Raw genomic sequence first — 27,046 nt, 5'->3', positions numbered from 1 at the left:
TCAACTGAAGAATTGCTACAAGTGACATAATAACCGAGTCTGAGCTTTCATGGATTCGTTGGACTCTACGTGCCTCGAGTTTACAAGTAAACTTAAGCTTAAAAAACATTAAACATACCATTATAATAACTTAGTACAAAAAGAGTGACAATATGTACACAAGTGCTTTGGCAATGGAGCGCATTAAAACCATTGCCTGCCTGAGGACTCATATATTTAAAGATGAGAACATGCAAACTGAAAAGAATCACCCACAAACCAAGTTCAACCAGCCTAGAAACAAGCATTACTAAGCGCATCCTTCGTATTTCTTGTAAGTGTCAATCACTTTCTGAACTTCTGCTTTGCTACCAAGAAAAATCCCACTTCGAGCGTGAATGTGAGCTGGCTTCAGATCCAAAATACGGTCTTTTCCAGTGACTGCTAACCCGCCGGCTTGTTCCACAAGCATAGCCATTGGGAAACATTCGTAAAGAATTCTAAGCTTCCCGCTCTTACTCTTTGAGTCAGCAGGATAAGCGAAGATCCCACCATAAAGCAAAGTTCTGTGCATATCCGCAACCATAGAACCAATGTACCTTGAAGAGTAGGGCTTCTCCCCCTCCTTGGGGTATTTCAATTCATGAAAGTATTCTTGTGTTGGCTTGTCCCAGTAAACAGTGTTTCCTTCGTTGACAGAGTAAATTGATCGCTTCTCTGGAAGCTTCATGTCAGGATGAGTCAAGATGAATTCACCGAGTGCGGTATCGAGTGTGAATCCGTTCACACCGTTACCAGTGGTAAGCACTAAGTTGGAAGATGCGCCGTACATGGTATATCCAGCAGCAACCATTTCGGTACCCGCGCGGAGAACATCATCAACGGTGCCGGTAGATTCAGGTTGCTATAAACAATTAGAATTACAGTTTCGGTCAGAAATAAGATGACCAGCCTACCAGCTTAAAAATGCCAAAGATTGTGCCAACAGACACACCAGCATCAAGATTGCTTGAACCATCAATGGGATCGCAAACGACGCAGTATTTTCCATCACCCTCAAAAACAATAATCTCCTCCTGCTCCTCAGAAACCAAAATTTTTACCTTTCCACTCGCCCGCATGGCATTAATGAAAATCTCGTCTCCAATAACATCAAGCTTTTTTTGGTCATCTCCGGTGGAATTTGTAGCACCAGCCAGACCAACCAAATTCACTAAAGTAGCTCGTCGAATATTATGAGCAATGAATTTGAAAGCAAATTGAAGACTGTTAAGCAAAAGAGTAAAATCTCCAGTAGCCTGAGTACCATATCGTTCTTGCTCCGTAAGAATGAAACGTGTCAAAGTAACAATGTCTGTCTTGATTTCGTTAATAGCATCGCCTCCGCTTGCGCCGCCTGTTGTGAATCCTAATCCATTTCCGTTCATTTTGTATAGTAATTAAAATATTAAAATACAAAAGTGATTGTCGTCTGTGTGGGAAGAGCCTGAAAAGTGAAGCGAGGGCAGTGCGGAGACACGTCGGCCACTGTCTCCTCTATAAAGCACCACTCGACATCATCGCCAATTCAGCGATTCTGCTGAATACCGGAATTTACCTAATTATTGAATACCCTAATCCTATCCGATAACGGGGGCTGGTGCTCGCGGGATAGTAATAAATGCGGTGCTATAACTGCGATGTAGTTTCACTTAACTGTCTAATTATTGTTGGTGCAAATGCACCCAGGTTAACAAACAGCATTCGGAGCTCGGTCCTGAGCTTTCTGTATCGGTTAAGCGTAGTCTATTATACTGATCATTCCAACTACACAATTGTGCCCGATGATTACAAAATTAACGTAATGAAATACAGCGATATATACACGTTGATACTTTGTTTTATAATTTTTTCAATGTCACTTTTTGTAATTATTCAGATTATCATTGTTGGCACGATTAGGCTTAAGACTGCTTTTTGATGTCACTTAGTTTTCCGGTCCGGGCCAAAGTCCGTCGGATGATTGAACCTGCCGGTCGGAATACCCAGTGCACACACCACCTTGAGTTATTCCGAAGAACCCCGACGATAGCCGCTATAATACAAAACCCTTAAACACGTTTAGCCCTAATAACTCAGCCCTGGCCTGCATAGCGAGGCGACTGCCAGATGCGACTGCTATAAAAAAATTCTTCGCTCCAAGTATTTTTCCATACTTAAAGCAAGTCTATCATTCCAAAGATAGACTTTACTTTTCTATAAATGTGTATTTCTGTCGTGAGGTGCCTATTTCTTACTCTGTTATCTGTAAGTTAGTTTAATTATACCTGTTCTTTTTTCCATTCAATTTCAGTTAGTTCTGTGATGACCAAAAAATCGCTTAATTCAAACTAGAGTATGTGATTCAAAATGAACGGAAAGTATTTGCATGTCAGTCTGAGTTAAGCTGAAATTTGAATGGACCTCTAAGCTTAGTTTTTTGTCAACTTGTTTAACAGCAGATCTAGGTTGTTACTGTTCGTTTATAATTTTGAAATTCTGTGCATGAATATGATTGTAAGTGACGGTTTTTTATTTTTCTAGGTGGAAGATCAATATGATGATGAAACAAAACTTATGTTGGAATTACCGACTGAATTTTATGTTGAAAAAATTTTGGCACCTTTCCTGACTATTTTCTGCCTAGAATTTGCCTTGCATCGATCGATATAGCTAACTGAAATTAGAATTATGTAAGTCTTTGCAACAAATTCATTTACGCTGCAACAAAGTTCAGTTTCTTTTTCTTATATGTTCGTGCCTGATTAAAGATGAATGATTGCACTGGGCACTGATCGCTGTACGGCGAGACTATGAACGATATGCATTTTGTGGCTTAGAAAACCACGGACTGAAATCTAAAGGCGACTTTAGAATCTGTACCAAATGTGTAGCGTTGTGTGGCTCGAACTTTGCTTATCGTTACACTTAGGTTGCATAATGGTCAGTGTTACGTTTGAATTGAGGCGGTAATGGTATGATCTCTTACTTGATGTTAATTTGTGTCTGTCGTATTTTGCAAAAGATGCTATTAAATAAATGACAAGCATATGTCGGAAATCCTTTGACGATAACTTATTTTCTGATGCATCTTCAGTCATGCGTTACATCTCAATTTTTTTGGAAATGTTGTTGATTACTATTAGTGCCATTTTTGGATGTCCAAAACAGTATCGACGCAATCTGTCGGTAAGGTATGTAATTGCGAGTGCTCTGTACTGTCTTAAGATAAAGAGAGTTTGTAATTTTCATGATGATCTCATTTCAATTTTCTCACGACGGTCAACTGTGCCATAAAATACTTGGCAGTGATGATTATAGCCGGTGACATGGCTGAGGCTGACAATTACATACTCGTCTGAAGTTTTCAAGTCTTGCGTTGCTGATTGTTACTAACATTGTGTGTAGTGGAGATGCGTCTATATATACATGCTAGGCCGCACTTCCGAATTGAGATTTAATGATAATCTACTTTTTCTTTCCTTTTTTTAATTAATTTCCCTTGCGTAGCTTCAAATTCTTCGCTGGTTGGTGGTGGAACTGACCGTTTCTTGCCATTTGCTCCAGCTCCGTACTTTGCGTCCAAATTGCTGATCATATTGTCCATCCTGCTGGCATTGCGATTTCTAATCAAAATGGCTAGGCTACTCTCACTCGAAGAAATGAACTTCTCGTTCAAGTTTAGCTTGTTGGCTAGATCTTCTGCTTCAGCGGCCTCTTTCATTGCCTTAGTCTTCCGCGAAGATTTCGATGCAGCAGTTTCTAGAGTAAATTTTCTATAGGCCTTTACTTCACCCGACTCGATTGCACCTTTGATCATATGACGGAACCTCTCCTCGTCTTCAATGATATCAGAATGAATCACATTTTCAAATATAAAGCCCATGTCGCCTTTCGACTGCGTGTAAAATCGAAGGACATCGTCACGTTCACTTCCACAGTCTGTAAGCTTATTAGTCGTGAAACACAAACTTCACTTGGGTGTTGGTACCTCTATAATCCTTTTTATCTTGTTCAATCATGTCTTTGGTTATTGCTTTGATGTACATGCTATCAAAGTAATCTTTCCAAGAAAAATCGCTGCCGGCACTCTCATCGAGACTGCCTGTAGCATCATAAATACTTCTTCTCTTGGCATCCGACAATATGCCATATGCATACACAATTTCTTGAAATTTGACGTGTGCATCTTTGCTTGCTGCTTCATCCACTTTATCCGGATGGTGAATAAGAGCTAATCTTCTATATGCTTTTTTGATTTCTGTCTCCGTTGCTGTACTAGCTATACCTAAAATTTCATAAGGATCTGCTACTTTTGGAGGTTCATGTTCTATTTCTTCAGCAGATCCGTAATCTGTCTTTTCCTCAATTTTCTCTTCCTCTTCTGTCCTACTGGATTTTGTACTGCGCGGCATGGATAATAGTACTATGTTACAGGTGATGAGTATTATGGACGCGTCAAAAAATATACATATAACAATTTGACGCGTTGCCGTCGCAATTGAAGGGTATAGTGTTCAAATCAAAGTCTGAAATATGCGCAATGCTGGTTTCTGCGCATTCGTTCTAGTGGCTCATCTGTGACTAAAAACTGTCGAAGATCTTACACTAAATTGAATTACGGTAGTATAAAGATATCTTGATTAACCGCCGAGCTCTCTCGGGCTGATAAAGCAGAATTGATTGCAATTACTCATCTTCAGTTAACTGATATTGCATTAAAATATCCCACAAATCCATATTGCAGAGACAAAGAGTCATTCTAAAGTTTATCCAGAATCTTTTTCTAGTAGCATCTCACCGGTAAGTGCCAGTTCATACTCTGAAGAAATTTTTCAATTTGAGATAGTAATCCAGTAAGTGATTTGTCGAATGAGCAGTTTGATAGATTAGAGTCTAATCATCTACTTAGTCTCAAATACTAAAAGGGCGAGATCATGTTAGTGTGTCGCATAACTTCGCGAAGTTTACCAAAAGGTGTTCAGGCTGAACAGCATCGATTATATTCAATTCAACTGAATGGTCACATTTTTGATGCAGCGCGACGAAAGACGAACACGATAAGATTGATTCGTTTAATGCCATTGATTCAAACTCGCCAGATTTCCGGAAGATGGGACGATATGACTTGGGATAAAAGATTTCTAGCGAAAACATTGGCAAACAAAGAGAAACAGGCAAACGAAAATCTTCATGATGCTGATGTGCAAGCAGAATACTACGCTACGTTACTTTCGCATAAATTTCCGGAGGTTGTCGTCAAAAGATACGAAACACCTGGCGTGGCTTCAAATCAGGAATGCAAAAGTCTCTATTTGGGTGCACTGGAAGCGCTAGGTCAGGACAACAAAGCTGCCGCTCTTCGTGATAGTGCGGTTGACCACAGTAATGGCACGGCCGGTGGCGACTTGTCGGGACAGCGCTCCATCCTTTCGAGCGCCGGCATGAAATCAGATCCTATTCATGTAGTTCTGCATGAGACTAAAGGGTCGTTAGTGTTTCGTTTTGTTCGTGGGGCATTGTTCATTGTATCTGCGTTGGCGTTGAGTTATTTTGCTGTAACAGCCATAACCGATGCGACTGGTGTCTTAAAGGGGCCTCCCCAAGCACGTCAGGATACAGGAATGACACAACCGAAAGTTAAGTTTACAGACGTGCATGGTGTTGACGAAGCTAGAGCAGATCTTGAGGAGATTGTTGCTTTTTTGCGAGATCCGACCAAATATACTGGTCTTGGCGGGCGGCTTCCAAAGGGTGTACTGTTGACCGGGCCTCCTGGCACTGGTAAAACTTTACTTGCTCGTGCTGTTGCTGGAGAAGCCGGTGTCCCCTTTTTTTTTATGAGTGGAAGTGAATTTGATGAGATGTATGTTGGTGTTGGTGCAAAGCGAGTCCGCGAACTGTTTGCTGCAGCCAAAGCTAAGGCTCCAAGTATTGTTTTCATTGACGAGTTGGATGCAATTGGAGCACGGCGAAATTCGCGCGATCAAGCTTATGTGAAGCAGACACTTAATCAGCTTTTGGTTGATCTTGACGGGTAGAACAATGTTATGAAATGTTGCACAAACAGCGACTGACATAAAATAGTTTTTCTCAGAGCACAGGCGTCATTTTCATTGCGGCGACCAATTTTCCCGAACTTCTTGATCCTGCTCTTACTAGGCCTGGACGATTTGATAAGATTGTTAATGTTGACTTACCTGATGTACGTGGACGGATTGCGATCTTAAAACACCATATGAAAAATGTTGAGACCTCAAAGTCGGTCGATGTCGAAGCTATTGCACGTGGCACACCCGGCTTTTCTGGTGCCGATCTGCAAAACTTGGTGAACCAGGCTGCAATTCATGCGTCACAGGTTAATGCGCTTCAAGTTGACACAAATCACTTTGAATGGGCTAAAGACAAAATTTTAATGGGCGCAGAAAAGCGTACAATGGTACTTACAGAAAAGACCAAGCGGTTGACAGCATTTCACGAAGCTGGCCATGCTTTGATGGCAATGTATACACCTGGTGCTACAACTTTGTATAAGGCCACAATTTTACCACGAGGGCGTGCGCTTGGTATTACCTTTCAGCTTCCGGAAATGGACAAGTATGATCAGACTAAGAAAGAGTTGCTTGCTCAAATAGATGTCTGTATGGGTGGTAAGGCTGCGGAGGAATTCATCAACGGCTCTGAGAACGTGACATCCGGATGCGCAAGTGATTTGAAGAAGGCTACTAGTATAGCAAAGCAGATGGTCACAAGCTTTGGTATGTCGGACAAAGTTGGACCTGTTCAACTGTCCGACGACTGGCAAGAATGGTCAGCCAAGACCAGAGAGCTTGCCGAAGAGGAGATAAGAGACATGCTGCAGAAGTCAGAAGACAGAGCAAAGAGTCTACTTTTGAAGCGGTCAATTGAGCTGAACCGGTTAGCGGACGCACTAGTTGAGTACGAAACACTCGACAAAATAGATATCGAGCGTGTTGTTCAGGGAGAGAAGCCAGTTAAAGCAAAGAAAGCCTCAATCACAGAATCGGTTGCTAACCTAGTACAAGGCGCTGCGCCGATTCCCGTGACTCGGGAAAGCAGTTCACCTGAAGCAAGTACTGCGATATAGTGGAATTAGTATAAACATGTATAATTAATCCCATGTTTCCTATGTATGCGCATTACCAATTACTCGGATCTTGTTGACTTGTAGATGGCGATAGTGGTACCATGGTTGTATGTGTAGATAAAACATAAGTTGTAGATGTGCGGTTAACTAAGCTGAAATACAATGAACATATGCAGCAAAGTGAATTAATTGTATGCGAAGGCGATTCACTTTATGTTGATAATAGAGTTCGTTGCTAACCTTAAGTTTATAATGAAGGGCCTGCCTGACCCTAACAAAACTTCTGGGTTATTGGTGTTTGGGAGTGAGAGGGCAGCACAGGTAGACTCGACCCTTCGCACCGACAAATCTATTTAGTATACTTTTCAGGTAGCTTATTCGATTAGTTTACGCGACAGATTGAAATTGCGAGATCCAGGATGTCGACCGATCAGGCTCAGGCAGCTGATTTTCAACATCGTATTGACGATCTTACGGAAGAAAATCGCCGCGTGTTTGAAATCATCGACAAAAAAAACAAAGAGATTGCGTCTTTACATGAAGAATTTGATGAAGTACAAACGAAGTATCGTGATTCCAGAAAAATTATTGTTGAATTACAAAGTAAGCTTCAAGAAGCAGAAACGGAAAAACTATCGTCAAAGGTAAGAAGACTGTAACAATCTGATTTAGTCATTTTCTTATAATGGATTCTGTAAGGTTTATTGACCATTATAGTTTCGCGAGCAAAATCTTTCGCAAGAGATTGAGCTTTTGACTACAAACAATACGTGGCTAGATGGTGAATTGAATGCGAAAGCAGCAGAATTCAGCAAGTTTCGACGTGAAAAATCGGCTCAAATTTCGAAGCTGCAAACGGAATTAGACTCAGCTCTTTCAAGTGTCACTTCGTTGACAAACTCCAATGAAGCTCTTAACGGGCGCGTTGGCACTTTGTCCAAAAACTACGAAGATGCTTTATTAAAGATCAAAAATCTGCAAGATGCAAATGCTGCTGCAGAAGAAAATTTTCAAAAGGAAATGGCCACTCAGCAGCGACTGGCGGAGCTATGGGAGCGTTCCACTAATGAAGCCCGGTCGCGGATTACTGAGCTGGAAGATCAGTTGGAAGCCGCTCAGGCAAATGAGCTCCAGCACGCTGCGAGCTGGAAAACATTAGCAGAAAAGGAAAGCGAGCGAGCGACACAGGCTGAAACGAAGTTGGCCGCTGTGGAAACTCAGCTAAAAGAGCTTCATGCCGAACAGGAACAGAATCAAGAGCAGCAAGATCTCGACAATCCATTTAGTGCCCCTTCTACTCCTGTGGGAAACAAGACAAGCTTAACTCTACTGCAATCGCCGATGGGACTTTTTTCTCCTTCGGCGCGTGCAATTAGTCAAGTTCAGAAGAGCGGTATATCGTTGACACAGCTGTACACCGATTTTATGAAGACAAAGCGCCAGCTGGAGCATGAAAGACAGAGAAACAAGTCATTGCAGCAAAACTTTGATGAACTCATCAACGATTTAGAGACTCGTGCACCTATCATTCAAGCGGAACGCGAGGAAGCTAACCGGTTGAAAATTGAAATTGCGGACATGTCCATGCTGTTAGATGAAACAGAAAGGGATAAAGAAGATACCGAAAAGCAACTTAGTGCTATTTTGGTCAAATCTAACGATGCAGAGCGAGAGGCTAAAATTTATAGACAACGTATGTTTAATCTTGTGCGATTAATGTGGCGTTGCTAATGTGGTATTCAGAGGTGCATGATCTGTCTCGTCAAGTACAGACATTGTTGGTTGAGTTGCAGTTTCATATCTCAGGGGCAAGTCAATTGTCGGCAGCTGATCAGACTGCCTTGCGTCGCCTGATTGCAGAGACCAGCGGGGATGCAACTGAATCAGACACTGATACATTAATTTCGGAAAGACTAGTGACATTCAAAAATACTATAGAGCTGCAGCAGCAAAACCAAAATCTACTGAGAGTCACTCGCGATCTTGGAGATAGATTGGAACGTGAAGAAGTTGCAGCCAAGAAAAATATTGATGTGCTCAAAGCGACTGCTCTAGCTGAAACGGAAAAGACCATATTGGAATTACAGGCTAAATTACAGCATGCGCAGAACAAAATGGAGTCATATCAACGTGAGCGTGACATGTTCCGTGATATGCTTTCTGTGAACGGCCAGTCGGGCGCGCAGCTTGATTTATTACCTCTTCAATCTACAGGGGCTGAAGAAAGTCGTAACACTGTTTCATTGGAGAAGTACGATGAGATTGTAGAGAAGCTTGAAGAAGCTACTACGGCCATGCAAGACCTCCAGGATCAGTACGAAGCTTATCGAAAGGAGGCGGCAGACGACATTAAAACTTTGAATGAACAGATTGCGCATGCTTCTGATGAGCGATTTGCAATACAAAGAGAGTTTTCCCGCGCTCAGACACAGGTCGAGCTGACTTCGGAAAGGCTCAAGATTATGACTGATAACTTTGAGTTAGCCAAAAAGGACAGGGATGAAATTCAAAAGCGCAGTAATCAAATTCAAGAGAACTTAACGAGACAGGATCTGCGAACTCAGCAAGTTGCCAATGAACTTCTCGAACTTAAAACGTCACTAGAATCTATGCGAGCCGAAAACGGTGCCTTCAGGGCCGAAAAATCCGTTTACACAGCTACGCAACATCGACTCCTGCAAGATAACAAAGAACTAGTTGAAGAAAAGCAGAGACTTAACAACCTGATTGGATATTTTCAAAATGTCAACACTGAGCGAGAAAAGTCAGATGGTGAAGCTCGCCGCCGCTTGGCTGCTCAGGTTGAAAGTCTGGAAACTGAGCTTAAGGCAGCGCGGGAGACAATTGCATCGGAAAACGAGGAAATGAAGAGACTTGTTTTGCGCAAAGATTACGAGATTAAAGAGCTTCAAGAAAAGATTGAAAAGGCTAGTGAATCTTTTCTTGCTACAAAAGAGGAATTATCGACAGCTACCAGGAATAAAGAGCAGTTGCAAGCGTTGGTCGACGAGCTTAATTCCAAACTCTCTGTTTCTGAAGAAAAAGCTGCTATGTATCAACGCCAGACAGAAGAGGAGGGTTTTAGTGTTGTTCGAAGTCTTGAATCGGAAATAACGAATACTAAGAGTGCACTTGAGCAGGCACGAACCGAGCTTGAGGGCGCCAAAGAGCAAATAGAGATTGTAACTGGTATATCGAAATCTGCCGAAGAGGCCTTGGCTTCTCTGACGGCTACGCATGACCACTATAAGTCGTCAATTGAAGAGCAGCTTAAAACAAAGGAGCAAGATATCGACAATCTTAATATCCAAGTTGCGAATCTTTCCAAGGAGCTTGCAGAAACCACTTCAGAACTTTCAAAAGCTCAGGAAGCCACTGTGGCAGCAGATCGTGCTGCTGTTGATGTCCAAAATAGTTTGAAGAAGGAACTGGAGCACGTCAAAGCGAATGAAGAACGACTAATGACGGGAATTCGTGTCGTACAAACCGACCTTAAAAAACAGGCTCAGATTACGCACGAGTCACAGCAGAATTATGAGACTGAGTTAATGAAACACGCCTCTACTGCTCAGGAACTACAGAAACTTAGAGACGCTAATAGTCAGACAGACAATTTGATAAACGAGTTGAGGCAGGATGCTGAACGCGCCCGAAAGGAGTTTGACACTTCACAAACAGCTTGGGATATTCGCAAGCAGGAGTATGAAGAAGAAATAGCTTCATTCAGGTCAAGATGCGACCAATTGAGTGATCAAAATAAGTTGCTGCATAGACAATTTGAGGTTCTCAGCTCGCAAGTGACTCGAATTCAAGAACAGCGGCGTCAGGATCCTTCAGTTCCTGAAGGGCAAGCTGATGCTGTTGGAACACCTGGAAGCGCTATGCCGGTCACGCCTAGCCGTGTTGCTGCGGTCACTAGCTACGGTGACGATAGTACAGTTGAAGACCTGCGTGAGATTATCAAGTTTTTACGACATGAAAAGGAAATAGTTGATTGTCAGTATGAGCTTTCACTGCAAGAGGCGAAGCGTTTGAGGCAGCGTCTAGAATATACTAGTGCATCTTTGGATGAAGTGCGGATACAACTGGTCCAGGAGCGCGAAACTAATCTTTCAGCTGATGAGCAGAGTCAGATGCACAATCAGCTAGTTGAAAAAGTTAACGAAATCAACATTCTTCGGGAAAGTAACTCGTCTTTACGCGAAGAGACCAAACGGATGTCTGGTCAATTGTCTGACCTCGAAGATAAGATTAGGAGTTTGACTGATCAAATAGAGCCTTTAGAAAATAAGTTGTCTATTGCGACTGCTGATCTTGAAGCAAAGGAACAGCAGTTAACTTTGACACAAGAGGACAATGAAAGATGGAAAGCACGGACCCAACATATTCTACAGAAATATGAGGTACAGATCAAGATAATAATATTGATAAATAGTTAACACAAATACAGAGAGTCGATCCCGTTGAATTGCAGAATTTGAAAGAGGACGTGACGACCTTAAAAGCTCAAGTCGAGTCGTTGCAGTCTGAGCGTGACGCAATCAAGGCTGAAAAGGACATAATTCAGACTGAATCCGAATCTTCTGTGGAAAAGGTAGGACTCATTTGACCTTAGCTTACGACCCACTAACCTTACAATTTTAGCTGAAAGCAGATTTAGAAAGTCTTCAAGCAAGATTTGATAGATTGAAGAATGAAGCCAATGCAAAAATTAAGAACAATCGTGATGCTCGAGATGCGGCGCGTGCTGAAATTGTTACGCTTATGCAGACCATCCGAGAGCGAGATCAAAGTATTGCAGATGCCAAGACGGCTTCGGAGGCTCTGCAACAGAAAATTGTCGAGCTACAAGCTAGAATAACAGAGCTAGACTCTGAAGTGATTGGTCTCAAAACTGAAATAACTAGCTTCAAGTCTGAAGTGACGAAACTTCAAACAGAAATTGCGGATGCTAAGAGCATAATCAACGCAAAGGACATGGAGATTGAAGTGATGAGGACAGAATCCGCTGCTGCAATTGCCGATGCTAAAGCCTCTGCGAGCGGCAAGACTGATTTGGGATTAAATGCCAACACATCTGACTCCGACGAGCAGCAACGAAAACTTCAGGAGCTTCAGCAGAATCTTGAACGAACCCAAGAGGAGTTGAAGCAAGCTATTGAAACCAACAGCGAGAGTGCAACAGAGCTTCAAAAGTTACGCGAAGAACTTGAGAAGCGACAAGCAGAAATCAAAAGTGCGGAAGGGTCATCTACAGATCCGGCAAACGGTGAACCAGCTGGCTCTTCTGAAGACGTCGAGAAATTGAAGTCAGAGCTTGAGGCCAAATATAAATCCGATTTGGAAGAAGCCTTGAAAGCGAAGGATGCTGAAATGGAACATATTAGAGTAGAAGCGATCAGCAAAACAAGGGAAAGTGTGACGAGAGAATCGTCAATGCGGAGTACGCTACTTCAGCATAAGGCAGATAAGCTAGAACGAGAAAAGCAGGAGATTCAAAAACAGTTAGATTTCTTACGCGTGCAGAGTAATGTATCAAGTTCCGCTCCTATGGCATCGCAGGGCACTATTGCTTCTAAGACATCATCTTCTGCTATCGCTGGAGTGGCAAGCTCTGCGCCTGCTCTACCAGTACCACAACAAGCGGCGCAGCAGTTGATACAGCGGCCGCAAGCGACAATGAAGGCAGATGCCCCAGCTTTTGTTCCGACTGTGGCTAATAAAGAGGTCTTGCAAACTGCTTTTTCGCTGGACCCTGTTAAAACAAGTTCCAACTCAGGCGAGGCTACTGCGCCAGTGACATCTATTCCTGTTCGAACATTGGGAGGCAGATCTGCTATGGCAAATCAAGGTCTGGCTAAAAGTGGAAGTCAGCTGCCACAACCTACTAGACCACATTTGCAGTACGCGCGAAATCCAGCAAATCCTATTCTCCAGCATTTGCAAGTGGGTCAACGTCGTGGTCCTGCTGTTATGAGGCCAAATGCCGAAGGTCATGCTGAAGTTGGCAGCAACATTCCCAGACCTGCCCCAACCAATATTGATGTTATTACAACGACGGCATCGCAACAAGCAAACACGATTTCTACAGCATCTACAGCATCCACTGACCACATTCCGGTTGCAAATGCGAGTGGTAACGCAGGTGCTAAGCGAGCAAGAGAGGATGAAGTGAATGTGGGTGGAAATGCATCTAGCGGAGACGGTGCTACTGCAGGTGACGAGCAGACAGAAGTCCCAGCCGGCCCGCCAATTATATTGAAAAGACGTCGTGAGGAAACACAGTAGACGGTCTTGTGAATTGGATGGATGTGTAAAAATATGTACTATTTTTGTTTTTTTAATGTAGCTATTGCCTGATTTCTTGTAAGAAATCGGCGAAATCAGAAATCCAACCGTATTTTCCGATTTTGTCAGATTCGAGTTGGCCCTGATAAGTTTGCAAGGAGTCATGCAGAATCCCAGAGGCAGTGTTCGCGATGGGTAAATTCTTTACTGTAAGCTTTAATGTGTCCTTTGTTAACGTCTTAGCAACCTCTAGTACAGCTGTTTGTGTTGGTGTTGGTGCTGGTGTTAATTTTGTGAAACCAAAAGCTTGAAAAGCGGAAGGAGTACACAATGTAAGATCCTTAGATGTTGGGTTTCTAAAGCTAGGCGACCTGTAATCAAATTTGACTTCTAGAGCATACAATCTCTTTTGCAGACTGAAAACATAGCAGACCAGTGCCGATATGACCATCAACAAGAAGATGATCAGCAACGAAGTGGTATTAGAATACAAAGTAGAAATCAATCGAGGACAACAAATTCCTATTGTAACGCCAAAAATCAAACACAAATGAGGTTGATTTCTGAAAGCGCTATCAAGATCTGCATAGGTTTGGTGATTATTCCAAGCGGTTGCAAACGAACCAAACAAGTAGTTACTACCAACAGAGGAGAGGAAGGGAAAAAAGGCTTGCAAACAGAACAGCGGGTGCTGAGCAAATAGCGATATAAGCAGTGGTATGCCATGATATTGTGACAAAGAACTTAAACTTACTAATATCCGTATTATATCCATCGAGGACCTATGCTAAAAATATATTTATTCAAAGTGAAGGCTAGTCATTTTAAAAACCCATTTGTTGACGCCGTCAGCCTAAACCAGTATTGACCCATCCAATAAAATTACAAATTACCACAGCACTAACAGTTTGTGCTACTTTTTTTTCTGTAGACATATATGCTCTTCATCTGATCGCCCATGTAGTCGAAGCACCTCTTGAAGCGTAATTCTACTGCTTTCTGATATTGTTCCAAATATGAACGACTGCCGAATCAGATGCACGGCACGATCAAATTCACAGTTACTTGTTGAAATACAGTATGCAAGCTGTAATAGAGGTTCACGATACTCCATGTCGCGTGGATGGAAAGGAAATTTTCGTAGATCTTCAGGATGAGGGTACTGCTCATATTTGAGTTCCGGTACGGCAGCCAGTAATTTGCTCAAAATGTTCTCTACTTTGAATGTCCGTGCAACGGGATAAGACCAATTTGCAAATTTAACGGAAGCATTTTCAGCAACAGATGATAGTTGAAGATTGTAAATTAACCAATCAATCTTTATGCGCTGCTCTGTTCTCCATTGAAACAAACTTTGCAAATTCTCAATTTCTTGTGCTAAACGACTCTTTACTCCGTCTTTGCTATAAGTCGCGATCTCGACCATCATCAACTTTGTGCACAGCGCATATAATTTCCCATTTCGAGCTGTTCTGGTCTCTGATTTCTTCAAATAGCGAATAGCTAAGACCAGTGATGGCGGCAAGCCAACCCCAGTACTATGCCAGGTAGATAAACTTCTCTTTAGTCTTCCATTTTCTGATGTCAACAATGTCGGTTCCAGTTTCTCCTGCTCAGATTCGTTGGAAAATGGTGACGAGTGATGTCTGGTATGGGCCACTTCGGCTAGATGCATTGACGGATGGGCTGCTTCCAGCGTAGACCATGACTGTAAAGTATTGCTGTCATCAAAAGGCAATCGTGAAGATTTCGGCCTGTTCATGACTACTGCTGTTCTCACTCACGCCGATTTACAGCGAGAAGTAGCTCTTTGCCGTTGGGACAAACTGGTCTCTACAACTGCTGCGCCGCACCTCGCCAGCTAACGCTGAGATTGATTCATAAATTCACGCAGTACGAAATGATCTTTTATGAACATTTGATTACTTGTCCAGTTTAGTCGGGATTATCAATAAAAATGTTGAATGCACGAACAAATTGACATTGAATGTTTTTCAGAGAAGACGTCCGTCATTGCTTTTGGTGCCTGACTGGTTGAAGCAAACGCAGGACAAATGCAGTTGACGCGGATGCTGTGATTTGTTGTCAAATGATTTCTCACAGATCTAGTGAGTCCAACCAGCTATTTTGTGTTGCACCTTATTGATCAAATCTGAACGCACAACATACCCAGTGCTTTGCAGCTACGATTAGACATTATCGGCTATGACACGGCAGCGCTGCTAGTGATACTACACAACCTGCTATGACTGGATTTTGTTTCATATATTATCTCGGTAATTTGATCAAGTACATGACGGAGTTTGAATCGGTTTCAATCGTCTTCAAATTGACTTTTGCTTGCCAGCAATTGCTTCTTTGGCTGTCTCGTCGTACAGGCTTGACTTGTCGTCAATACCTGGACTTGCTGTAACAAAATCAACTGTGGTGTGGCGCTCGAATGTTAAACTATCTTTTCGGTGCTTGTTCCACGCAGACACATCAGCCTATATAAGTATTGCATCTGGACGGAGTGATGCTGCTAGTGTAGAACTAACTGTGGTGTGTTAATATGAACAATAGCGACTTTCCATGATTTCTCCAGCAGATGTTTTGTCAACGCCGAAGAGGTACCCGATGTCACATCGGTAATGATTGCGAAAGAGCAGTTTGTCATTGCACATATATCAATGCAGAGAGATGTGGGACTATAGCAGCAATTTATAGGTATTGTTTGTGTGGGGTGAGATACTACTCAATATGACAAAATTTTCATCGGTTCATACGCATTGTCTAACAGAACTAAATACGTCTCACAAATCACTCGTTAAGCTGGAGATTATTCAAGAATGGCACGGAAGAAGTCTAAGTGCGAGCACGCTTACCGTAAATATACATTAGAATACCCGATAGACAAAGGAAAGCATTCAAACCGGCCATGGTTTTATACGTGTTCTTGGCACATTGATCTGCAATGCACGAATTGAAAAACCAGCCGAATGCATATGTCAAGACTATCTTAAAAATTTCGACTGAAATGCACATTTCTGCTCCAATGGTTCTGTGCGAATCGATCATGTAAAAGAGGAAACCAGTGTTTGTAAACAGCGACGCTCAATTAATTATTCCGAAGAAAAAGACAGGCCCGAACCAACGATTCGCGGTAGCGGCCTAGTTCCAAATCGAACAAGTGAATAAATACCAAAAACTAGCGGTCTCGTAACAATGACTCTGAATTCGGGCTCATACATCCCCAAGTCTGTGCCAGATATCGGACGAAAAAGCCACTTACGGGTTGACTCGCACAAATAATCGGAGACATATTCATTGGAACCAGCTGCAACATAACCCAGGCCGCTGTGTAAAGACCACGCCCGTGAATAGATAACTAATCACCAACAGTCCCGGTAACTACATCTTCCAATCTGTTTACTTTTAGTTCTGATGAGAAAACAATGAACTAGTATGCAGCATACGGTCTACAGACAGATCTCATTAGAGCTCGTGCCCCTAGCAAGCTGCCGTATAGTTTTACTTTCGCTGCCCAGCACGCAGAAGCAAATAAAAATTAACAGATCAAATAAGAAAAATGGTCTTTATCCAAAAGAAATGGGATCGTTGCAACTGAAACCCAAAGAGCAGGAGCTCCAGTTAAGATTAGAAGCGGGTACAGTTTAGTTGTACCACCTTCGTTAACGACACCTCAAACTTAGTAACTAGACAAGGAAATTCCTTAATTCCACGGCCCGTTTTGGATGTAATAAACAAATCACTTGAGAAAAGCACAACGATAGGATAGTCTATTTATATAAAAAAAGTTACACATTTGTTTTACATATTTTACGATTAATGAGTCTTTTCCGTGTGGTGATGTTGCGTCTGTGAGCTCAACAATGAGATGTATTGAATGCGGGGTACAAATAAGTAAGCCGCATAACCTGCGTTCCTTTGTTAAATTGATTGCGCGGAGTAGAATAGTGGGGTGAGTTGACGTATCGGGAAATTCACTTAGGCTACCCAATTTGTCATGTTCAACTGGATACATCTGGATTGCGCCATTTGAATTACACTTCTGACCTTTCAAAATACTCTTAAAAATGCTGATTCTGTATTGTGCTCGGTTGCATATCGACTTTACATTTAGAAATGGGTTTGCTGACTGATACACCAACGACGGTTGTGAGCGACTCTCTAGAATATTTATCCAAATTTTTCGTCTAATTTTTTTAATACCTAGTTTTGGCCTAATGAAGCTAATTCCCTCTGTGTCTGTAACAAAATGCAGAGACAATCTAGGACGCAGGCTGCCGCTTGATCCTATAAGCCTGCCATTTGTTGGTAACATGTTCAATATGGCGGATAGTGAAGTAAGTCGGAATTAAAGCAATCAAATAGACTTATGGAGATGTGCTCTATTCTTGAGTCGGGCTACAGATTTTGTTTGGCTGTCGTCGCCGAAGCAGTCAAAGATTCGATAGATGAACAACCTGGCATTCACTCCTCTCGGGCTTGAACTCCGCTTGCTCAAATTGTAGTGAGTGAAGGCAATCGCCAGTTACTGATGCCATACGTAAAAACAGTGATGAGAGCTTTGTTAGTCGTTTCTTGATTTATTGAATCATTTCACACCATTCAAGTACATGCCGGTTCGAGATTTCGAGTCTACACAAGTAATTTACGAGTTTTTTCATGAGCCGGAGGCATTCTACTACCAAATCATTGCTATTCTACTAGTTTTTTACGCTTTTTACATATGGTTATTGTCTTCCAAGCTGGACCGATTCTTAAACTAATAGTACTCACAAAGTTTCAGAAAATTTAACTGAGATGACTGCACGTGGCGCTCATGCAGGATGGTTTTCCACAGCTGCGATTTTTGCCGCAATTCTTGTTGACCAGTTAGAGATTTAAAACCGAAAGGTATCCTGAGCATAATTCAAAGATTTAATTCATATTTGTAGAACCGACTAAAGTTAGAAGTGGTCAAGGCAAAGAAAGTATCAGCATGCTATGGCGGAAGCGCCTCTTACCATTTACAACCAGACAGTAAATGCCCCTCGATGTTTTGCCCACGATATTTTAAGTGTATACCGATGCCTTGATGGTGCTGAATAGATATTAACAACACACTATTGTTCATATTCGTTTGGCTATCATCAAAATTAAGGAACTTAATTCACTAATTTATTTACACTTTATGTCAATTAGACATTGCAATTCTGAATGTTATGACAATCTCTATGCAATTAACGTCAAGTAGTTGGCACAAATGACTGAGATCAAATAGTAAGGTTAGCGGGATCAATAATAAGACAATTGTTACTGAGGTATATTGTGTATAAAGACAGAAACTAATTGGCACGTGCTACATTTACTCCATGTTCCCAATTACCATTAGTCAAACGCTTAACCTCGTCAAGATGAGAAGTGAAGTTGTTTACAAGATCGTCCCACATAGTATGATCGTGAAAGTGGAGCTTGTCGCTCGTCCATCCGTATTCAGCAACAGTGAAAGCACGGCACGATTCAAACATGAACGCGATAGCACCTTTCGAAATCTGCATCTCTGGAGGAGGAGCATCAGAAGCAGCTTTAAACTCTTCATAAGCAACACCATGAGGGGTCATTCCAGTTTCAAACGACACACCACCGGGTTGGAAAGCGTCTGAACGGCCACCATAATCACCATAAATAAGACCCATTAGCTCAGAAGCCACATTGCGATGGTAGTAAGGAGGTCTGTAGGTGTTGGAGGCAACGTCCCATCTTGGAGAAAAAATCAAAAAATCGGCCAATGGAGCTGTTGGGTCACGAGACTTGGCAGTCAAGACACAGAAGATTGAAGGATCGATGTGGTCGACTGAAATCGAACCAACATTGACGAATTTGGTCAAGTCATACTTGTAAGGAACGTAGTTACCAGACCACGCAACCACATCATAAGGAGTATGGTCTTGATAAGATTTAAAAAACTTTCCTCCAACCTTGTAAACAATTTCATAGTTTGGTGAGCTATCAATTTCGTAATATGCCGAAGGGAACAAAAAGTCACGAGCGTTAGCAAGTCCGAATCCCCCAAGTGGTCCAAGCTCAGGTAGCTCGAAGCTCGAACCCCAAATTTCAAGGATGTAACCACGTGTAGGTCCGTCGGGAAGGTTGACAGAAAATCTGATACCACGGGGAATAACACAAATTTCACCAGGTTGAACATACAGCCATCCAAACTCAGACTGAATGTCAAGGCGACCTTGTTGAGGAACAATAAGCATTTCACCGTCAAGATTGACAAACGCCTTCCTGTCCATGGATTTGTTACACAAAAACATGTGTGTAGCCAAACCCTCTCTGAGAGAAGGGTCTCCTGCACCAGCAATGGTCTTCAGTCCCTGAGTGAAATCAGTATCTCCAGATGTAGGAATATCAAAGGGCAGCCATGCGAGCTGAGTAGGGGAAACATGAACGTTAGGGTTCAAAGGCAAGAAGCAAGATTCATAGTCGCGATTGAGTTCAGAGGCGTCGGTAAAGCCCTTATGCGAGACCGCAGGGCGCATACGATATACCCATGCCGCTTTGTGATTTGGACGAGGTGCAACAAAAGCGGATCCAGTTAATTGCTCAGCATATAGTCCAAAGCGAACTAAATTGGTTAGTCAATTCGCCGACTGAACTGATGTCATTATAGAGACTTGCCTTGACGCGGGGAATTCTGACCCTGTGGTAGGGTTCCCGGAATTGCCTCGGAAGCCTTACCGCATTAGAGACAAGTACTGCTCAACTTTAACACAATTACATACAAGACAGTTGTTGAAGCCTGCTTGATAAGTATAAGGATCATTTGCACGAGTAGAAAAAGACGGGGTTTTTCCATCTTTCTGGGTCTCTGCCCAATGGAAAGAATTTTGGTGAATGTTGCTGACTTCTTCGTAGCTTGGTTGAACCATTGTTAGTTTGAGTATTTGCCGAAATAGAAATAAACCGTTAAGACCGTCGCTGACACTTTATTCAGGACTGAGAGTAGGAAAAAGGAGGACTGCGGGCGAAGTTATAGTTTGGCGACTTAACCCTTTTCCGCAGAGCATTTAACCAAATGAAGTAACTGGATTAACCCCAGGTACTCATTAATCTGACTGATTCTGACAAAACACAGCAAATTTAAGATTACGCATTACGGCAGTTCGGAGATGGGATAAAGAACAGAAAAGACAGAGCTGATTCATGGATTGATCGGGTGATACTCTACTCTAGACAGTCTCTACACCACTCACTCTACTTACCGCCGTCTCACACAATAATTTTATGACTCTCGTACAATCAGAAGTCCTGATCGCTTTGCTGATCCAGTACCATTTGAAGATTCAAGCGGCGCTGTTGGTGCCACAAAGTTGAGGTCATTATTTCGAAATTTAATTACATATGTCCATGCAAACAAAATACTGTCAGACTACCTGCATTTCAAACACTGTGCGCATGCTCGTAAGAGCTGGAATACATTTATCACTTGTTGATTTTTCCAGAAATTGATTCGCACTATTTTGAATTTGAGTGCCTTAGTCTTGACATCGCGCCGTTTGATAGGAAGCCATTCAAAGTCGCCGCCATTGGTGAAAGTGCCGAGTCGGCTGCAGTCTCAATTTTGTTCCAGCCAAGAACACCACTAGATAAACGATTTATTGGGTTTTAAGACAGCCACCGCTGAAAAATCCTTCGCCTACTGAGTTACTTGGCGTAATTTTTCAGTAAGGACTGGTCATACTTAAAATCAATAAGAATCTTCCCGGCGCTGAAGTTGTTGCAAAACTGAAGGAGTTATTTCTAATTGAGTTGGCACTTAAATCGGCAACAATTTTGCCGCATTTGAGTACGGCTATCGAGACATTCAAGTCGTGTATAGTTTCTGAGTTCTCTGGTCAGAATTTTAGCGGAATTGCCCGTAAGAACTGGGTTAAATCAATTATCGTTTTGGATTATAAAGACGATGGTAGTATAATGACTCGCCTCGTATACCCAAAGCGTACGGGAATTGCTGCTACTCTTGACACGTTTCTGCCCAACTTTTAGTCAAAATCAGATGCGGAACTGCACACATTTGACGCCACCTTGTTGTATCAAAATATACGCAAAAAAATTCCTCATAGATCCTGGTGTGTCAGAGGTCAGCGATAATTTTGTGTCTGAAATACTGAATTTTACATATGGAAGCAGCCATGGAAAGAGTATAATAGTACTGGATAGGCTCGTGTTTATTCTGCGAATGGTTTATCTGCACCATCAACCATCAAAATACAGGTCATCTACAAGGAATGTGGGATTTTCTCAAGATCGTCAACTATTTTAATTTGTCCAATGCACTTAAAATCTTTATGAGTACCTAGTTAAGCACAAATAACTTTTGATTAATTTCGTAACCCTGAGTCGTAATGTTGCAAGCCGCATCGGAAGTGGCGTTATCAGCGGGGTCTCCAAGAGCTCCCACTTTGGTGCAAGGGCTTTGCCGAGTTCTCCGCACTTTAGGGAGGCCTCTCACTCAACAAACAGAAACTATGGCCAATATTTTTGATTTAGCACACGCTTTTCGCAATTTTTTGATTGAAAATGCTGACTGCAAAAATTATTGGTGGTACTGTGCTGGCGTACTCTGATTCTGGTATTCCGTCATGCATTGACTATGACACTTTCGTGTTTTGCCATGGTGTGGGTTATAATAAAGGTCTTTAAAACTCGGTATTGTGAGTAAATATTCTGATCAATTAGAGATCTTTAGTCCTCTGTTTGAAGTCGTACCACCGAATCTAAGGTTAATTGCTTATAATCAGCGTGGGTATGCAGGTTCAACTCCCTTGAGTCAACGAGAGCAGCTTCTACTATTAGAAGATTCCGAGTCTCAAGCATTATCTTACGTTTATGATTTGATCAACTTTTTAAAATTTTTGAATCGTCAAGATTTACCTCGTAAACCAATTGTTGTTGGATGGTCAAAAGGTACAATGCTGCTTATTGGCCTGGCAGCTGAGGACTACCTTCCAAAAGATGTTCAACAAGACGTCTTTTCAATGATGTCCGCCTTGATACTCTACGAACCCCCAGGTAGTGCTTTTGCTCTGCCACCGACAAAGGACTACGCAAACGCAATGTTTTCTGGACTTTCGTCACAAGATGACAAACTGCTGAGCGAGAACTTCGCCCGTTGGATCAGTGGCTTTTACAAATCTGAATCCAATGATCCGTTTCAGTCTTCTAGTGATTTACTTCCACCGAAACTCATCGCTCAAGCTAGTGAACCACAGATGGTCAGACATGGGTTTTTCTGGCGACACAGTACAGTTCCAGCAAAGCAGGCTACACTTACTGCCAGTATTTTCGAAAACGGTAAACTCCCAATAGCAGTATGTTTCAACGGGGAAACTGCGGGATATCTCATTGCTGCTGCTGAAGAAGCTAAAAAGTTAGGGGGGATTGTTGAGTTGTTAGATGAAACAGGTAACCACCTTGCATTTGCACATATGCCAAAGAAATGGCTAATGCAACTATGCGGTGTCGTGAGTGGTCTTTTGAATCGAAAAATCGGACAGTAGAACCATAAGTTGACAAATGAAATGCATTTTAATAATAAAACATCTCAATTTTATGTACTCCCATTAATTTTTCCTATCATATACAAACTTAAGCCTGAATGGAGACTCCAAGGCTCTTCAACAAGTCCTTAGTGACTGGATCAAATTCAAGCTGTCCTTCAGGCTGCTGAGACAGGTCCAAGGCTGAGACTTCAGGCACATACTGATCCTTTCTCTCACGCTCTTCTTCTTGTAACTTGAACGAAATACCACGAACAGGACCCTTCTGAATACGCTTCATCAAATGAGTAGTGTAACCGGCAATTTTGTTTCGTAATCTCTTGGAAGCAATGATGGCAATCTCGTCAGTCAGACGCTTGTTGGTCTCGAAATCAGTTGTGAGCTTGGGGTAGTAACGCTCAATGATAGCCTTGCTGGCTCTCTTGACTGTCTTTGTGCGAACGCGACCCTGTACGTCTTGTTAATAAATTTGAAAATAATACCTATATCTTGGCTTGTACTGACCATTTTGATTAGTTGTTGATGATTCGAGTTGACTGTGGTGGGATCTAACTATCTCGTGTACTTCTGGTGGTGAAGTACGTACTGTGTGCTATGTCAAAGCCCTAAGGTGTGACTGCTTTTTTGTTTTACAACCTACACCAAACTTGATAACCCTAAACCTTATGTAGCAGGAGCAACGAAGACATCCGTGGAAGTTGAAATTAAAGTTTAAAGATCATTTAACAAAAACAATAGAGGAGAGTCAAAATTAGAGTAGCTACTATTGGATGGTGTTACGAAATACATCTGATCAAACTCGTTACTTAAAGTGAATTATTTAATATGATTGAAGTCAAATTTCGCCAATAGTAACAGCCTTAACAGTTTGATATTCAGCTATTCAGTACTTCCTTCTCTCGGGACCAACGTCAGATTCCTTGACACCAGCAAAGGGCGCTTCAGCAGCACTAATCTTGTCAGTAGTAACGTCAATCATTTCAGCCTCGAGATTTTGCAAAACTCGCATAACTCTTGACAAGTTGTCGCTGAAAAGTGACAGGCAAGACCAAACTCGGTGCAATTGGCCAGTTTAATGACTTTCTATTCTGTTGTGAAGTGGAATATGTGAGCAAGTGGGCTAAGGAAGTGGGCCAAACGTCTCGTCTGCAGCAACAAGCGTGTCTTGGGTAACACTACTGATGACGGTTGGCTCGTAAAAGTATGCGTCCAGATCTGGTCTTTTTTCGCACGATTCCAACTTCGCTCCCAGCAAAAGCGCATCTTTGATGTGCTTTCCTTCTTCTCAAGGAAAGTTGATGCCACCGAACCTGGCGAAATTAGTCAACTTGATAAGCTAACTCTATTTGTCGAAGATTGCCTTTCACTATTTCTCTAAAAAAGCGAATCCGGGAGAATCTCTGGTATTTACAGGTTCGGCTGCAAGTATCATCGACACACCGGCGCTGCACATCTCTGTGCGTCTAAAGCAGGGACAACTGGTCTTATGACGTCACTATCACATACGTACTCGGCGCATTAAACAGAATAGAAACGTTAACATGATTGCGCCTTGGATGACAAGTACAACTACGCGGAACCGCTGGCAGATGTAGAAACTCATATGATTCTAGCTGATTTAGTTGCAAAATGGGGGAGACTTACCTTCTAATCAACCTCTAGGCGTTGCCAAAGATTTGTTGCTAGTAGTAATTCAACCCAAAGTGAATGGCAAAGCATTCTGGTTAGGTGGTTCTGAGATTATTGACATTGTGGTTTACTCAGGAAATATTGGACGCTCTGGCCTTAGGTCAAAAGCTGATAGAAAGTTTCTAAGACAAGAGACTATTTATTACTCCGCCATGCCCTGCTCTATGTAAATGCAAACTCAACATGTAAAAAAGTCACTTTCGCACAAACACCACCCCATTCGTATAATATAATCGTGCCAGTGTTGCGATCGCACCACTGGTAAGCATCAAAACAGCTGTGTATATGGCCATACCTGTGTACTTCCCGCCGTTACCATCCAAAATAGCTCCTGCAATCGGAATACCACATAAACAAGAAAACGCAGAAATGGCATTGACCATACCTAATCTGGCGCCCATTTCTTCCGGAGGGGAAACTTCAGCAATCATAGATTGCCATACCGACATTACTGGACCTGCAACAAAACCATATAAACCACTAAAAATAATGATTGGAACGTGACCTGTTGATGTCAACCAAAAAGCAAGCAATACCGCCGTTGTAATAATAGACGAGCCAATATACATGTTGAACCGTCCGACTCTGTCGGCAGCGATGCCTGGCAGAATTCTCCCTAAAGTGCTCCCCGCGTTTTGAATAGATGAGAGATAAGCTCCCATACTTGGAGAGAATCCATTGTAAACAGCAAAACTTGGGATGTAGTTGTTCGGAACATATGCCGCTATTCAAATATTAGACTTGAGAATTTCGCTCTAAACTTCGACATACCAAAGAAGAGAATGAAGACTGCAAGAGAGGCAAGTGAAAATGGAATATTCTTGAAAGGATAAACATATGTCCGTTTAAAGGGAATAGTGCGCCTTCCGGGAGGTTTAATTCTTGAAGAGATGCAAGCACATGAAGTCAAACCTAGTGCTAGCGACAAAAATGCAACCACGCGCATAGACCAAGCAAAGCCCGCTTGCACTTCAATTTTCCGAAACACTATGGGAATAATCACACCACCAGTTGAAGCGCCTGCAGTGGTTATTCCAAGTGCAGTAGCACGCGAGTGCATAAACCAGGCAGATACGGCAGAAAAGCATGGATTTAAAAGTAGAGCAGAGCCTATGCCTGTGCAGATAGCCTGTGCCAAGATAAATTGATAGAATTCTGTGCAAAGTGATGTCATCATCATTCCAACAGCCATCAATATTGTACCAGGATATACTAGCGGTTTCGGTCCAACAATGTCGTATACCGGACCAACAATGATACCCAAAAAGACGATGATGAACATTTCTATGGATGAGATCCATGCAATAGTTGACGGCGAATAGTCTATCAGCTGATGAGTTTCATAATATTCTTGAAACACGCCTAAAATACTATTTAGTATGTCAAGAACTAAAAATTGCAATTTTTATACCCATGCAGTTCACAAATCCATATGTCGCAAATGTACCACAAAATCCACCTACAACGCATAGCCATGCTTAGAAATGTCAGAATATATAACAATAGGCTTATATAAAAAAGTGCATACGTCTCCATCCTCTATCTGGAGGATATAGTTCATTTGGCCCAAGAACGGGTTCTTTGTCATCAATCTCAAAATTCTCCAATTTTGAATCTTTTTCAATGTCTTCAGAACCTTGTGCACTGTATTCAATATCCTGAGCATGGATGCTCATAATGTCATCCTTTTCCATGACGGCGAATGCAATTCACTAGTCAAGTCAAATTATACGATTTGATGCGAGAAGCACCTCTACGTGAAGGAGAGACTGGTGATGAAGTTGTTGGGATGATTAGGATAACAGCCGCACGATTATCCTAGTGGGCTTGAAAGCGGCAATGCCGATATTCTTTTTCCGAACTTTCCTTTGCAACGACATCCTAAATTTTATTTATACTAACAAAATTTATAATAATTTGCGTTAAAGTCTTTTACAAGAGGACTATGAGTTATCAGAAATAAAATCTTGAAATTTGGTGGAAAACAATCGATTCTCAGTGCACCGACTCCTTCATCTATAAACCTTAAAAGGGCTTATCTCACTTGGTATTTCCGGTCAAGCCTTAACTGCTCTTGAGCTAATCATAATCGGCTTGTTACTAATTAATTTGTGGGTATTTTTCTGAAGAAAAAAAATTCAGAAATATTCGGTTGATTGGTGATACATCGCAGTTGGTTTGATATGACTGACTAGCTATGATACATGAACAGACGTAATCAGGTAAGTATTTTATTAGATGGACCCTTTTGACTAGATTTAAAGGTCCATATAAGTTGGCTAATCAATTAAGACAAGGCCAACTGTTGAAATTATCGTGCAATTTAAAGAAGAATTTTTAAAGACTCTCTGCCTCTTTTGATGTGTTTCTTGAATAATCAGGTAGAAAGAGCATAAAGGCGCGGCCCAGAAAA

At 42.0% G+C, this 27,046-nt stretch overlaps 11 protein-coding genes across 11 annotated transcripts; 3 read left to right on the top strand and 8 right to left on the bottom strand.

Moving 5' to 3' along the window:
• Window positions 1-98: 98 nt before the first annotated feature.
• On the bottom strand, window positions 99-1,493 carry V1512DRAFT_267973 (fructose-1,6-bisphosphatase class 1/Sedoheputulose-1,7-bisphosphatase). The gene is made up of 2 exons (XM_066917377.1): window positions 936-1,493; window positions 99-883 (listed from the first exon to the last, which is right to left on the bottom strand). Exons 1-2 carry the CDS (start codon window positions 1,404-1,406, stop codon window positions 290-292), a joined length of 1,065 nt encoding a protein of 354 aa, XP_066769339.1. The 5' UTR covers window positions 1,407-1,493; the 3' UTR covers window positions 99-289.
• Window positions 1,494-3,217: 1,724 nt separating this feature from the next.
• Window positions 3,218-4,639, bottom strand: V1512DRAFT_267964 (DnaJ domain-containing protein). Its single transcript, XM_066917376.1, has 2 exons — window positions 3,989-4,639; window positions 3,218-3,939 (listed from the first exon to the last, which is right to left on the bottom strand). Exons 1-2 carry the CDS (start codon window positions 4,410-4,412, stop codon window positions 3,455-3,457), a joined length of 909 nt encoding a protein of 302 aa, XP_066769338.1. The 5' UTR covers window positions 4,413-4,639; the 3' UTR covers window positions 3,218-3,454.
• Window positions 4,583-7,290, top strand: V1512DRAFT_230427 (peptidase family M41-domain-containing protein). Its single transcript, XM_066913955.1, has 3 exons — window positions 4,583-4,853; window positions 4,910-6,034; window positions 6,085-7,290. Exons 2-3 carry the CDS (start codon window positions 4,935-4,937, stop codon window positions 7,103-7,105), a joined length of 2,121 nt encoding a protein of 706 aa, XP_066769337.1. The 5' UTR covers window positions 4,583-4,853; window positions 4,910-4,934; the 3' UTR covers window positions 7,106-7,290.
• A 107-nt stretch (window positions 7,291-7,397) lies between these two features.
• V1512DRAFT_267961 (uncharacterized protein) lies at window positions 7,398-13,495 on the top strand. The gene is made up of 5 exons (XM_066917375.1): window positions 7,398-7,749; window positions 7,823-8,798; window positions 8,849-11,508; window positions 11,556-11,699; window positions 11,750-13,495. Exons 1-5 carry the CDS (start codon window positions 7,525-7,527, stop codon window positions 13,391-13,393), a joined length of 5,649 nt encoding a protein of 1,882 aa, XP_066769336.1. The 5' UTR covers window positions 7,398-7,524; the 3' UTR covers window positions 13,394-13,495.
• Window positions 13,496-13,818: 323 nt separating this feature from the next.
• Window positions 13,819-15,396, bottom strand: V1512DRAFT_93524 (uncharacterized protein). Its single transcript, XM_066918564.1, has 3 exons — window positions 14,986-15,396; window positions 14,148-14,940; window positions 13,819-14,084 (listed from the first exon to the last, which is right to left on the bottom strand). The coding sequence occupies exons 1-2, from the start codon at window positions 15,153-15,155 to the stop codon at window positions 14,307-14,309; spliced, it is 804 nt and encodes a 267-aa protein (XP_066769335.1). The 5' UTR covers window positions 15,156-15,396; the 3' UTR covers window positions 13,819-14,084; window positions 14,148-14,306.
• A 790-nt stretch (window positions 15,397-16,186) lies between these two features.
• V1512DRAFT_93458 (uncharacterized protein) lies at window positions 16,187-16,552 on the bottom strand. Its single transcript, XM_066918563.1, has one exon. It carries the CDS (start codon window positions 16,448-16,450, stop codon window positions 16,238-16,240), a length of 213 nt encoding a protein of 70 aa, XP_066769334.1. The 5' UTR covers window positions 16,451-16,552; the 3' UTR covers window positions 16,187-16,237.
• Window positions 16,553-18,677: 2,125 nt separating this feature from the next.
• On the bottom strand, window positions 18,678-20,407 carry V1512DRAFT_267952 (homogentisate 1,2-dioxygenase-like protein). The gene is made up of 3 exons (XM_066917374.1): window positions 20,167-20,407; window positions 20,063-20,117; window positions 18,678-20,009 (listed from the first exon to the last, which is right to left on the bottom strand). The coding sequence occupies exons 1-3, from the start codon at window positions 20,311-20,313 to the stop codon at window positions 18,724-18,726; spliced, it is 1,488 nt and encodes a 495-aa protein (XP_066769333.1). The 5' UTR covers window positions 20,314-20,407; the 3' UTR covers window positions 18,678-18,723.
• Window positions 20,408-21,870: 1,463 nt separating this feature from the next.
• On the top strand, window positions 21,871-22,982 carry V1512DRAFT_293207 (uncharacterized protein). The gene is made up of 2 exons (XM_066918326.1): window positions 21,871-22,079; window positions 22,124-22,982. The coding sequence occupies exons 1-2, from the start codon at window positions 21,965-21,967 to the stop codon at window positions 22,942-22,944; spliced, it is 936 nt and encodes a 311-aa protein (XP_066769332.1). The 5' UTR covers window positions 21,871-21,964; the 3' UTR covers window positions 22,945-22,982.
• Window positions 22,953-23,501, bottom strand: V1512DRAFT_230415 (40S ribosomal protein eS17). The gene is made up of 2 exons (XM_066913954.1): window positions 23,449-23,501; window positions 22,953-23,392 (listed from the first exon to the last, which is right to left on the bottom strand). Exons 1-2 carry the CDS (start codon window positions 23,449-23,451, stop codon window positions 23,033-23,035), a joined length of 363 nt encoding a protein of 120 aa, XP_066769331.1. The 5' UTR covers window positions 23,452-23,501; the 3' UTR covers window positions 22,953-23,032.
• A 563-nt stretch (window positions 23,502-24,064) lies between these two features.
• Window positions 24,065-24,217, bottom strand: V1512DRAFT_212862 (uncharacterized protein; the record flags this gene model as incomplete). The annotated part of the gene is made up of 1 exon (XM_066913576.1): window positions 24,065-24,217. A coding segment is annotated over one exon (153 nt), but the record flags the coding sequence as incomplete, so codon positions are not given.
• A 610-nt stretch (window positions 24,218-24,827) lies between these two features.
• On the bottom strand, window positions 24,828-26,327 carry V1512DRAFT_272766 (major facilitator superfamily domain-containing protein; the record flags this gene model as incomplete). Its single annotated transcript, XM_066917701.1, has 4 exons — window positions 24,828-25,357; window positions 25,405-25,963; window positions 25,994-25,995; window positions 26,162-26,327. 4 exons carry the CDS (start codon window positions 26,325-26,327, stop codon window positions 24,828-24,830), a joined length of 1,257 nt encoding a protein of 418 aa, XP_066769329.1.
• Between the last annotated feature and the right edge of the window lie 719 nt (window positions 26,328-27,046).

The sequence above is a fragment of the Lipomyces arxii genome (assembly GCF_038497795.1).
Source record: "Lipomyces arxii strain Phaff 12-163 unplaced genomic scaffold V1512scaffold_29, whole genome shotgun sequence".
NCBI lineage: Eukaryota > Fungi > Ascomycota > Lipomycetes > Lipomycetales > Lipomycetaceae > Lipomyces > Lipomyces arxii.
Note: the sequence above shows the minus strand (reverse complement) of the source record. Positions and strands in the feature narration are given on the sequence as shown.

Excerpts from the sequence above, each read along its gene's own strand:
- V1512DRAFT_267973 (XM_066917377.1), bottom strand. The coding sequence starts at position 1,406 with ATGAACGGAAATGGATTAGGATTCACAACAGGCGGCGCAAGCGGAGGC. Across the intron at positions 884-935 it reads TCTTTGGCATTTTTAAGCTG|CAACCTGAATCTACCGGCAC; the intron begins GTAGGCTGGTCA and ends AATTGTTTATAG.
- V1512DRAFT_267964 (XM_066917376.1), bottom strand. The coding sequence starts at position 4,412 with ATGCCGCGCAGTACAAAATCCAGTAGGACAGAAGAGGAAGAGAAAATT. Across the intron at positions 3,940-3,988 it reads AGATAAAAAGGATTATAGAG|ACTGTGGAAGTGAACGTGAC; the intron begins GTACCAACACCC and ends ATAAGCTTACAG.
- V1512DRAFT_230427 (XM_066913955.1), top strand. The coding sequence starts at position 4,935 with ATGTTAGTGTGTCGCATAACTTCGCGAAGTTTACCAAAAGGTGTTCAG. Across the intron at positions 6,035-6,084 it reads CTTTTGGTTGATCTTGACGG|TTTTTCTCAGAGCACAGGCG; the intron begins GTAGAACAATGT and ends GACATAAAATAG.
- V1512DRAFT_267961 (XM_066917375.1), top strand. The coding sequence starts at position 7,525 with ATGTCGACCGATCAGGCTCAGGCAGCTGATTTTCAACATCGTATTGAC. Across the intron at positions 11,509-11,555 it reads ATATTCTACAGAAATATGAG|AGAGTCGATCCCGTTGAATT; the intron begins GTACAGATCAAG and ends ACACAAATACAG. Across the intron at positions 11,700-11,749 it reads CCGAATCTTCTGTGGAAAAG|CTGAAAGCAGATTTAGAAAG; the intron begins GTAGGACTCATT and ends TTACAATTTTAG.
- V1512DRAFT_93524 (XM_066918564.1), bottom strand. The coding sequence starts at position 15,155 with ATGAACAGGCCGAAATCTTCACGATTGCCTTTTGATGACAGCAATACT. Across the intron at positions 14,941-14,985 it reads CAGGAGAAACTGGAACCGAC|CTGGCATAGTACTGGGGTTG; the intron begins ATTGTTGACATC and ends AAGTTTATCTAC.
- V1512DRAFT_93458 (XM_066918563.1), bottom strand. The coding sequence starts at position 16,450 with ATGATCGATTCGCACAGAACCATTGGAGCAGAAATGTGCATTTCAGTC.
- V1512DRAFT_267952 (XM_066917374.1), bottom strand. The coding sequence starts at position 20,313 with ATGGTTCAACCAAGCTACGAAGAAGTCAGCAACATTCACCAAAATTCT. Across the intron at positions 20,118-20,166 it reads CAGGCTTCAACAACTGTCTT|GCTTCCGAGGCAATTCCGGG; the intron begins GTATGTAATTGT and ends TAATGCGGTAAG. Across the intron at positions 20,010-20,062 it reads TCAGAATTCCCCGCGTCAAG|TTCGCTTTGGACTATATGCT; the intron begins GCAAGTCTCTAT and ends TAACCAATTTAG.
- V1512DRAFT_293207 (XM_066918326.1), top strand. The coding sequence starts at position 21,965 with ATGCTGACTGCAAAAATTATTGGTGGTACTGTGCTGGCGTACTCTGAT. Across the intron at positions 22,080-22,123 it reads TGGTGTGGGTTATAATAAAG|AGATCTTTAGTCCTCTGTTT; the intron begins GTCTTTAAAACT and ends CTGATCAATTAG.